The sequence below is a fragment of the Neoarius graeffei genome, chromosome 13, assembly GCF_027579695.1.
Source record: "Neoarius graeffei isolate fNeoGra1 chromosome 13, fNeoGra1.pri, whole genome shotgun sequence".
In the NCBI taxonomy this organism is placed as follows: domain Eukaryota; kingdom Metazoa; phylum Chordata; class Actinopteri; order Siluriformes; family Ariidae; genus Neoarius; species Neoarius graeffei.
Window position 1 is genome coordinate 4,664,826 of NC_083581.1, and position 12,350 is coordinate 4,677,175.

The 12,350-nt window shown below is 42.7% G+C and overlaps 1 protein-coding gene across 1 annotated transcript in view; it reads right to left on the minus strand.

The window, feature by feature from the left end:
* top1b (DNA topoisomerase Ib) overlaps positions 1 to 12,102 on the minus strand; it is a 53,768-nt gene extending 41,666 nt beyond the window's left edge. Inside the window, exons 1-2 of the mRNA XM_060937159.1 lie at positions 11,924 to 12,102; positions 11,594 to 11,618 (exon numbers count right to left, since the gene is read on the minus strand). Coding sequence (XP_060793142.1) covers positions 11,594 to 11,618; positions 11,924 to 11,950 — 52 coding nt within the window. The 5' untranslated portion in view covers positions 11,951 to 12,102. The remainder of the gene's footprint in view (positions 1 to 11,593; positions 11,619 to 11,923) is intronic.
* Positions 12,103 to 12,350: the final 248 nt, after the last annotated feature.

Genomic DNA, 12,350 nt, shown 5'->3' on the forward strand with positions numbered 1-12,350 from the left:
TGCAGTGTACCTTCTCTGACTAAATCAGCATTAAGAATAAATAGTATTGCAATAAGGAGCGGCACGGTGGTGTAGTGGTTAGCGCTGTTGCCTCACAGCAAGGAGGTCCTGGGTTCGAGCCCCGGGGCCAGCGAGGGCCTTTCTGTGTGGAGTTTGCATGTTCTCCCCGTGTCCGCGTGGGTTTCCTCCGGGTGCTCCGGTTTCCCCCACAGTCCAAAGACATGCAGGTTAGGTTAACTGGTGACTCTAAATTGAGCGTAGGTGTGAATGTGAGTGTGAATGGTTGTCTGTGTCTATGTGTCAGCCCTGTGATGACCTGGCGACTTGTCCAGGGTGTACCCCGCCTTTCGCCCGTAGTCAGCTGGGATAGGCTCCAGCTCGCCTGCGACCCTGTAGAAGGATAAAGCGGCTAGAGATAATGAGATGAGTATTGCAATAATACAATAAAATAAAAACCATCATAAAATAAAAGACCATCATCAAAATGGAACCTATTGCCTTCTGGCAAGGCATGCTGCAACACAGACGCAAGTGGGGAGTCAAACTTTCACAGTTACCAGAGGACCCGCCCCCCCACTGTAACCCTAGCTGTATAGAGATCTTGCATGTGACGTCACAGCCGATCCAGATTGTGACAGACGCCATCTTGTCGGTCAAACGCCATATTCCGCCTTCTACTTCTGGTTCTACTTCTGCCTTTTCTTCTGGAAAACCCTACTATATACAATTCTACTACAATGGCTGCAGCTACAAGCTCTCGCTACCTGTGCACGGTTTTTATGTTGTGTGTGTATTTGTGTGTGTTGTTCGTCTGTACCGGACTTCAATATCCACTACAACCGTATGGACTTACTGGACATTGGTTTCCAGCAGAAAATGACGGTTTGTAGCGATTTCCGTCACATGCACAACATTCTGGACGAGGGGGGGGGGGGGAACCATTCCGGACGAGACCAGTGGGGTCTCCGTGGATTGTTATCGGAAGCAAAGCGAAGGAGGCGGCGCCGGGAGCCGAAGCAAAAGCGAGGCTACAGGCAGAGCCGGCCTGTTGACTAAGCTCAGAAAACAGCTACTCAAACCTCCACTGCCAAGCCTCTACCTCTCCAATGCCAGATCCATGTAAACAACACGGACGATTTGGAATTACCTTATTCTATAAATCGGCTGGTCAGTGCTACACTCAATACTTAAAGTAACTTACCCATCCAGTGAGGATCATTTTCTTGTTTACAAGATGCCACATCTGAGTCACTGACAAATCCTGAATTTCTGTAAAGATAACTGTGCAGAGGTTTATAAGCACGCAGTGCTTCACCACTGAACAGCGAGGGAAAGTTAATGAGGTAATTATACACGTCCGGGTATTCCGCTGGCAGTTCAAAATCCGGTCGTGAAAACTCCGTCCGGTAAGCCATAAGGGTCACAAACCTGTAGATCGTTTATTTTAGACATATATCTAGTTATCTGTTCATTAGAAAAATGAGCCGTGTAGTCCGTTGTTTGAAATTGATCCATTCTGTACACGAGTGCAGCAGTATTCAGCGGTGTTTTTGACCGACACGATGGCGGTTGTGTACTTTCCAGTCACGTGACTGCAAGATCTCTATAGGCGAGAGGCCGAGAGCTACAGAAACAGATCGGCGCCGCCCAATGCACAGGAGGAACTTTAGACTTTTTTTTTTTTTTAAATTCAAGGAGTTACACAAGTAGAAATAGGTTGTAATGATCAATAAAACGCTTTATATTATACAAATCCTTCAGGTCCATTTGAGCAAGAACAAACATGTCGAGTTAAACTCCCTTGTCTGTTTTGCTGGTCAGAACTTCCCCCATGCGATGTGTCGCATGGCAACGCTCAACTCCAACTGGTTACCCCGTCCTTTCTACCAACCAAATCGTACCCCTTTTCGACCAACAGGGAACGGGCTCTGTTCTTGTTCGTGCACCAAGCATTGAACAGTTTGGAGCATTTCCACCAAAAATACATTGGTTCAGAACCTGAAAAGTTGGTTCCCAGCTGGAACAAAAAACAGCTGGTTTTTCCAGTGTAAACTGTGATGACATCATTGGGCATATCTTTAGTTTGGACAGGAAACGCAGCACAGCAATGGAAAAGAAAATCTTCAGGACCAAAAACATATCTGCAATAACAGAACAAAAGCTTGGAGGAAAATCAGTCAATGCGCGCTGCCATTTTGCGCCGACAGTTTACTCTTAGTGTGTACTGTGCCACGCCCTCCACTCATGATGCATCCTTGATTACAACGGTTCCGCTCAAAACTGGTGAAAACGTGGGCCGGGTCTTTAGCTCGCACCAAGATTCAAAGAATCCTGAATGGAACCGGTTAAAGAACCTGTTCACCTTCTGCTGGTTGGTTGAAAAGAGGCATCAGCAGACTTGTGTTTGAACGAGAAGAAAAAAAACCCCACACGATTGTGGCAAGTCAAGAAATTTGAATTCCAGCTGAAATGTTTGACAGCGTTAAAATTCTCTCACGCAGGAGTTAACAGGTCCAGTGATGGAGAACGCTTTCTTTTTTAATCTCCTTAGCAACAGTGTCACTGCAAAGGAATTTCCAAAAATCACCTCCTCTGAGATTATCATAAAATTTCACATGTTCAGTCCTGACCCATGAGATTTTTACGATTGTGACTAAACACGCAGGCCTTGACACCACACACACGCCAACATCTGCACCAGCACAACAATCCAATCCCCCAGTGCCATATTTACATAGTTGTAATCTCACGCAACCTTTGCTTATTAGAAGCAAAATCGAGTCCGTTCCACCACAGCACTGTTGAATCCTGCCTTCGGATTGGTTGATTAATATTTTCTGACCGCAGCGCAGCTACAAAGGTTTAGTCTAAAAAGCTTGCTAGAATGTTTTCGTTTCTATAGTAACGGAACGGTCACAGGGACTTGTAAAGCAGATAAAAGGTATTAAAATGGGTGCAAGTGTTGATATGGTGAAGTTGAGTTGTGGAAGGAGGAACACGCTAGGTAACGTAGTTGTGTAGTTTTGTCTACAAGTGACGAGAGAAAAACAGGGTACTGAGGGAACAGTTGTTTACAGCTGGAAGTTTGGAACTAGAACTGGGGGAACCACAAGTTGTTAAATAAATTAATCATTGCCAAAATCACTGCGGCGTCAGGAAAACGCTTGTGCAATTCTGTACTTCAAGTATGGATTGTCGTTCAGATTGAAGAAAAAAAAGTCATAAAAATACACAAAACGAGCACAGTGATGATGCAGATCGTGACACCGCTTCAACCCGTCCCAAGTCACACGCAACGAGACTAAAACGTTCGCGTGACAATTTCGACCCAGCTCAAACTACCGCGACTGTGATGTTCCTGTGTTTGGTAGAAGGAGGAACCCAATGTCTGGACATCTAACTGCACATTACTTTCCTCACGAGAGCTTTATCTACATCTTATCACTGTAAACCATGAGTGCAAGACCCACCAAGTTTAAAAAAAAAAAACAACAACCATACAACAACTCACTGAAGACTCAAACTGAACTGAGTGCAGATAAAAGACTCGACCTGTAAGACAAAAAGAACTACATTATACGCCTTACAGTGACTGTGCTGTAATCCATCCCGGTGTTGCGGTTGCTATATTCGGGACAATTTCTGGATTCGCAGCACAACATGGATATAGGTAGAGGTGAAAGCTGGCTAAAATGACCCCCCTTTACCGCAGAAGAGAATAAACTGTACTTCGACAAAACTGGGGGAGAAAGAAAAAAAAAAAAAAAAAAACCTTATGCATCACACACACACACACACACACACACACACACACACACACACACACCTCTGTCCATCCATTTCGGAAGGTGCTGATTGGTTTAGATCATATTTGACCGCTCAAACGCATCATAAAGCACAATGAACGATCGAACAGTTTTGACTTGAAGTGTGGCGTTCCACAAGGCTCCTGTCTGGGTCCGCTGCCGTTTTCCATGTACACTAGTGAGCTGTTCATCACTAGCCACCATCTAACCTAGCGTTCACTGTGAAGCAAATGATACGATACACAGCTCTAACTTGCATTCAAACTGCATGACTGTACAGTACACGTCTACAACGGAAGCTTGTTTGCAGGATATACGCTAGTGAACGATCAGCGATCGACTGCTGGTCAACGATAAACCCGAGTTTATGATGATCGGCGCCAAGGCACAGCTGAAGGAAGTCCGCATGACGCATTTAAGATCCAACCCACAAGTGACCGCCAGGAATCTGGTTTGACCGTACCTTCAGTCTCCGCACACATTACTAAAACCTGCAAAAAAAAGTGCCTGCACACCATCAGAAGGATCAGGAAATACCTTTGCGAGTCTACGGAAAGACACTTTTCTCACCAGCAGGCTGTAATGGACTACCTGGGAACTTGATAGCAAAGCTACAACACGTGCAAAAAGCAGCTGCTTGGGTTTTACACCACGTCTTTATGATGTGCACCGGCTTCGAGTCAAGTTGAAGACCGATCACTTTTGAATGCATTCATAATATGATCACTGAGGTGTCTTTCTAGCTTGCTACCTTTCAAGTCTAACTCCTGTTTATAGTCTTGGATCCAACAAGTTGTTCCTCCCGTCAGCGCTGAACTCGAGAACCCTACCTACTCTTGGTGATGGAGCCTTTACGGCTGCCGCACTGACCCGACAGAACTCCTTGCTGTGCAACCTCAGACGCACCACTGATTTTAACGGTTTCAAAAGCAAGCTAAAAACCCGTCCTCTTCCAGCAGGCATTTGGATGAATGAACTCCTTTTTCTAGATTTTTAATACAGGTATATTTACTTTCACACATTATTAGGAGCAACATTTAGTAAGTTGCTGGAATAAAAACGCGTATTCCATTCCCTTTGAGTGGGTTTATTGATGGCATGCAATATTATCACTTAACCTCCATGTATTACACCACTCGACCCAACGGAGAACGAGCATACAGTATTATAATAACGCACGTCGTCGAGACAACACGTCACACGTCGGAGCTCATGCGAAGACCCAATGACAAAGCTTGTCTGCTGCGTATCGTATGCGCACAATCATTTCTTTATCAGCCAGGAAAGAGAGAAGAGGCTAATTCAGTGCTAGGTTTAAGCGCTAAATAAATAAACTGAAATTAAAAGGTGCGCTGAACATCCGAAAGGCTCCCAAAACTTCATTACATATTCTTCACGCATGTTTACAAGAGGAGGGGGGGAAAAAAAAAAAAAAAAGACATCGAAAAACTGGAAGAGAGACAGAGATATAAAACTTCCATGCTAGTGAGTGAACGATAGAATTTTACCCCTTTTCCACCAAATCAGTTCCAGGGCTGGTTCACAACTCGTTCAACTTGCGAGCCAGCTGAGAACCAGTTTGCTTTTCCATAGCTTGTGGTGCTAAGGGGAGCCACGTCATTACGTGGCTGTATACGTCAGTTACGTCGCTGCGTTTGCATAAACCTTGGCGCGAATATTAAAGCAACAACACCACGGAGAAGCAGCAGCAACAATAATAAATGACTTCGCGTTTGTACAGCTGCTGCTTCTCGTCGCTTAAAAATGGCGACCTTTTGCGGTCTTGCGATTGTTGTTGGTCTTAACTCCGCCCCCCCGCTTACATAAGCGGTTCTTTCCTCTGGCCCAGCAGAGAGTTGGTGCTAGCCTGGAACTGTTTTTTCTGGCCCCAGAGCCAGTTTTGTCAGTGGAAACAGAAAACCCGGTTCCAAACTAAGCACTGGCCCCGAACCAGCCCTGGAACTGCTTTGGTGGAAAAGGGGCATTAGTGAACGAACATGGCTCCCAGGTCACTCTGTTGCGTGTAGTTGTCGAGGACTTTAAGAAGTAACACAGGAATAATAAATCGGCTTGACTGCACTAGCATTGGCCGGCCTGCGCCAACACTACAACTAGAAGCTAACTGGATTGCCATGCTAACAGCACTGAGTCGCTAGCGTCGCTAATAATAGCTGGCTTTTTTCGTGGTCCATCAGATATATTCCATCCAGCTTCTCGTCTTTGACTTGTTCAGCATCTGCTAGCTGAATGGAATATATCGATCACTCAAAGCCAGTCAATATTATTTAAATATTCTCAACCGCTGAGTCCATAATATTTGCTTTCCATACACTTTCTTTCAAACAAAATCGATGGTTTGTTTTGCAGTTGATGAGAATGCCAACAGGAAACAATCCTATTAAACACTCATTAATACATCGAAATTGTTATGGCTGGTAAATTACCATGGCTTAAAAAGACTTCAGGATTGTTTTTACAGGAAAAATCACCACCTTCAGGATGGAAAACAGTGACTGGAAATGCTGATTTTTCAAACACACCACAACCCAGAGAGTTTTAATCTTCACTGAAGGTACGGATCATCACTTTACGCTGAAATACACAACCCACGCAGTTGTGACGCGACAGAGAGAAAGCCTGAACCATGAGCCTGGTTTGAAGCGCAATTTTACTTTGAGTATTTATCAACACACGAAAGGTAAAACACTGATCTCCCTGATGAGTGCACCTTGTTTGTGATGTTGCTTCACCTTCACGTTGGGTGTTTTAAAGCCTTAAACACAAAATTATATTTTTTCACAGTTGCTTAGAAACAGAGCTTTCACAACTCAACACTTCACCGGTGAACGACTCGTGTTCACCTTCATCAAGACACAAACCCATCAATCTTCAAAAGGCGATTATAGATCTCCACCTCAGCACACAAATCTAAAACATGAGATTATTCGTGACCTGGTGAAACCTGTGCGCAATTTTCCCTGGTCAACTAATGGCAGTCACGGCGAGTACGTTTTAATAAAATACGAGCGTCTGAACTGCAAAGGTGCCAATACTTTAAAGTATCAAATGTTTAAAGACACTTTCCCAGATGATTGAAGCTTTGATGTTTCGTGGACTGAGGATTAAAGCTTGAGTAGAAGAGACAGTAGTTGTGTTTTAACAGCAACTCCTGGACTGAAGCACAGCCAAGGGTGCCAATACTTTAATCTTCCATCAAAGAAACATCCAAAAAAAAAAAAAAAGTTTGTCTTTAAACTTGACCACACGATGTTCATTAGGCATTTTTCCCATGGCTGAACCTCAGCCTCTGTAGCGTAGATGTTTGGGACGTGGCTCGATTTCAAAATGGCGGATTTGACTTGAATCACGTAAAGTCAAATTTAAAAATTTTTTGAAATTGTTGGACAGAACTCACCCTGCTCATGTTGTACATTTCTTTAATAGCATCAAGAAACTTGACGATTGTTGAAAGATTTGTCCCAATCGAGATCGGTGCAATGACCTTTAAAATATCTTACGATCGTTTTTGACCAATCAGGAACAAACAAAAATTAGCCTCCTCGAACCCTCAGATGAGATCTCCGACAATTAGGTGGGAATCATGGATTTGATTTGAATGACTTCATGTCCATGTTCACAAAGCTCCGCCTCCAGATCTTCAGAGTAGAGAACTGTGCATAAACTGACAGAAGAAACATCCAGAGCAGGACCAACGTTTTCCAAACAAACAGGTTTTCTTACCTTTAAATCATTGTGTTGTTCGACAATAAGTATAACATATAGCTTCTAAAGCTACCTGCCTAAACTAAATCAGTTTAAATTTGATTTACACGTTATGTACTTTGCTAACCTGTGCCAAGCTACCAGTCCTAGCTATATACACATTTCATACACTGGAGGTACCAACGATCTCCAAGACTTCTTTCTGAACTTTATTGGTCTTCGTTACATCTCTATGGACCCTTTTCACGTGACGTCACGACAAACACGGCCGCCATTTTGGACATGTACTACCAGTAGTTTACCACAGCCAGCATTGAGGAACGGCAGCAAAGAAAGTTTTTACTTTCAGCAAGACTTCCATCATGCCACTATATTGTTGTGCACCTGGATGTAGTAACCATCAACAAACAAGGCAAGGGTTATCATTTTATCGGATCCCGGTAGATGCTGACTGACGGAGAAGATGGATAGTGGCCATTAACAGATTGGCAGCCCTCGGCATACCAGCGCTTGTGTAGTGACCACTTTGTTGGAGGTAAGGCGAATAAAATTAGCCAGAAAAGGCATTACATTGCTGTTAACATTCTGTGGCGGCGAGTGTGTAACCAAATAGGCTAAAATAACCCATTGTAACCTCTTTGTTCTTCTGTAGTAGCTATTGTTGACTAGCTAATGTCAACAAGTAGCTGGTACGTTACTGTAGCAATGTTTACATTCAGTCATTTGGATGACTGTTAAAACCTTTCAGTCTCAAGTTTTTCCTTTACTGTATTTACTAGTTTACTGTAATTATGATCCGGCAGCTATTTACACCGGATCCAGTATAAATAGCTGCCGGAGCCAACGTCCGAGGTTCCGGAGCACACTCCGGCCGAAGTTCCCCTCAAATTAAACAGCGCGCTCCGGCTTGCTCTGGAGCAAGCCGGAGCGCGCTCCGTGACCTCGGCCGGAGCACTCCTGGAGCAAGCCGGCGCGCGCTGCTTAATTTGAGGGGAACCTCGGCCGGAGCACTCCTGGAGCAAGCCGGAGCGCGCTCCGGAACCTCGGACGTTGGCGTGTATGTGTATGGCGATGGGTTTTTAACGACATAGGTATACAGATCACGTGGGCCGAAGTCAGGTAAAGACGAGGGCTTCGTGTACTTCCGTACGTCAGTGAACAATCCTGGTGGAAGCAGGTAAACGTCGTTCTCCAAGCCTGCTAACCTCAATTTTTGCAAATACCTCTCCCTCTGCTCGCCCTGTAAATGCCCTACGTCGCTGGATAGTGAAGGTGTTTTCTGCATCTCGCTCCTTTTTCTTTTATGTTCTCCGTTTGTCGCCTTCCTCGCATTCAAACTGATTCGAGCCGAAGTCCGCTACATGTCCAAAATGGTGGTCGCGTTTACGAAGGTCACGTGACTAAAAAGGGTCTATACACAGAGCAGTTGCAGGTCGGAACTCAAAAGTTCTGAGTGTTCAATTGAAGAAAATTTGTCAGACCAAACAAGCCACAGGAATGGTCCGGCGAATTTTTTACGCTGATCGAGTCGAAATCAACACACCAAATTTAACCGTGTTGACTTGGACAGAATTATGAAAACGTCACTTGTTATAGAAATCACAAAGGGAACAGTCGCACGTTTGTCTCTGTCCTGCGAACAGGGTTAAATCAGAGCCGGACATTAACGGTAATCCGACTGTCCGGGACAACCAAACGTTTGGTCAAATCTGCATCTGCCGGAACGAGTTGAAAATCATTTTTATAGTAATTATTCCACAGTTATGTCAAAGTTTCAGCAAAACTAGTTCGAATCCCCTCAGGGTGATCCAGCTGGTGTTACTGTTTACGAAATTCTGGAAAAGCTGCGTACAGCAGGCGAGTGTGTAAAAATAACCAAAGGTGTAACATCTAATTATAGATTAGACTTTCAATTCGTTGAAATCTGAGACATGGTGATCAAATACCTCAATAAAATAAACGTAGTAAATCTTCATTTCATTCAGTCTTTTTATTGTACTTTTCTTTTGTATGGTTCACATGAACATTTACCATCACGCGTCATAAAATATTTCAAGGGAATTTTATAACCCTAAAAGCCGAACTGTTTTTGTTCACGACGTGATTGTCCCCCTCATGTCCGACTCCTTTTCTTTTAATTCATTTATACTTCAAGTTTTACTGGATTAAATCAAGATTTAACTTTATTTCCTGCAGAAGCTTTGAATTTGGACGAGTCCAATCTTAAAACTGCAGCTCAGGTAATGGGTTAGAACACACACCATCATGGGGCTTCGGATAGTTTGTCGTGACAGTTCGAGTTTTATTGACAAATTATAAAATCATTAAAGCATAATGATCATAACTATACCTGCTTTTTGATAAACTTGTTTAATCATTCCTTTCATTGAACTAGTAAATACAGAGGAATAAAAAAGCTTACGGTCAGGATGAGTGGATTAAAAAGTTCATGTTGAGTTCTGCTAATGCAAGTTAAACATGACGATTTAGATTCTGGTCCTTTATCATGAGGTATTTATTAGGGATAAGAGAACAAAAGCAGGCATTCTGTGTGCTGATCAAATACCCTGAACATTTAGATATTCATACAAGAATGTTTAAGATTTGATCTTTGTTTAAAAAAAAAAAAAAAAGTTATAAAATGATGCACTAGCTTTCTAAAACTTGAGACAAAGAGAGAGAGAGAGAGAGAGAGAGAGAGAGAGAGAGAGAGAGACGTCGTCTGTGTCCTGGAAGAGGAGATTAGAATACAGGTATCCAATGTGCACTTATTCAAGGTCAAATGTCACTCCAGTCGTCATGTAGTGCACTATGTAGTGTCTATAACTCCATTCTGTTACACCCTATGAAGTGAGCAAACACAGTGAATCCCTCATTCGCACTTAATGCTCATTTCATCGAGTATCACATCTGGAACTCTGCCTAGTGTCGTAATCATTGTCTAAAGAAAAAAAGTTAACAAAAAAAAAATTTTTCTCCCGAAACATTTTTAGGAGTATGATTTTAATACATCTGACTCACTCTGTCTCACCCCCCTTTTCTTTTTTTAAATAAAACCTAAGGATCTTCACCAAAAAAAAAGGGAAGATCGACCCAGAGATTAAGATTTGCTCAAGTACAGTTCTCCAATTATAGTTATCTAGATCTGATTCTATCCAGACAGGAGAATCAGAATTAGCTTAAAAACAAAAGAAATTCAGTGAAACTTTAGACAAAAGAAATAATAATAAAAAATAATGTACACACACAGTCACTGAATACAGAAATATCCTCATTATGGTTCTAATTCTGTTATATATTTCCCTTTTCACCTGTGTACAAACAAAATCAATGAAGCAAACTCAAATATTTATATAAAATAAAAGGCTTAAAAAAAAAAAAGATCCAGAGACATTTAAAAAGCAAAGCCATTTCCCCCTGCAGCGCCTCCATAGAACACAGCAAGCAGAGAGGCTGCGTCCCAAATCGCGCACTACTCCACTAAATAGCACGCCGCCTACAGTACCCAAGGCAAACTATTTTGTCGTAATATTTACCGTAGTCTTTAAAATCGACGATTAAGGTTTCAGGTGGAATATTGTATTTCCCCTCTGACGCATTTTTGATTCTTAAAAGGAGCCAGGATGCTTACTAGACTAGCTAGTGGGCTAGAAATGGTGCGCACTAGTTAGCAAAAGAGCACGCGGTTTGAGATACGGACCATGGAAAGGAAAAGAAAATGGCGCAGAGACTAAGTCCTCAACCCCCCATTTGCCACTTTTAACACTAAATTACGGCCTGTTAGAGTCGTAAATGGACAAATCAACAATGCGGATTGTAAAAATAATCTCCAGATCTGTCAAAATAGCAAGTCTAATTGGGAAATTATATTTTTTAAAGTGTGTTTTTGAGCCCTCGTTTTGAACAATAGGCGGCTGTGAGTGAGGGTGAGGGGACTTAGTCTCTGGGACGCCATTTCGCTTCTCGAAAAACTAACAGTCTCACCGCCTTGCTCACACAAATACGGCTAAAAATAAGCATTTAAACGTGTTTTAAATCAATTTATTGTCTCATTTCACACTTACCATTTAGTCGAGAGCCAGAATCCACCTGCAAACACAGTTAATAAGTTGATTATGTGGGTTTTTTAACCTGTACATTATTCCACACAGAGAAATCAAAAATGTCACCTACAACAATATGGATTCGATTTACATGAAAGCTTACTGAGGATTTCCTTCATTTTTCATCAACATTACACGCTGAGGTTTCAACTCAAGAGGTCTTTAAAAACCCAAAAGTGAACATTTGAGGACGCACAGCTTCGAAGAAGAAAAAAAAAAAAAAGGAAATGGACCCGAAAAATTACACCTCAGCTTTATTAGGAGTTTCAACGCCAAATCGCTCTAAATTACCTGCTGGTGTCCATGATCTCCGGTCATTGTGCCGTGAGTTCTTTTTTGGGATCTCAAGAAGGGAAATAAAAGCGAGGCAAGAAAGAGTGAGAAGGAAAGAAAGAAAGAAAACCAGATGCCGGTATCGAAAAAAAGCTCGGCAGAACTGAGACTTGAGCAATCGAGTCTCAGACACGAAGTCCTGCTTTCGTGATACTGCGCATGCGCGGAACAATTCGTTTCACCCAGATGAATCTTTCAAACTGAGTCGGTTGGTGTGAATCGAATCAAACGAGTCTTCTTTATCCAGGGTGAAGGGGAAGAAGTCAAGTCAGCTTTGTCAAAAATGCTGCAACCCCCGGCAAAAAGTATGGAATCACCAGTCTTGGATGAGCACTCATTCAGACGTTTTATTCTGTAGAACAAACTGGAGATCACAAACATGATA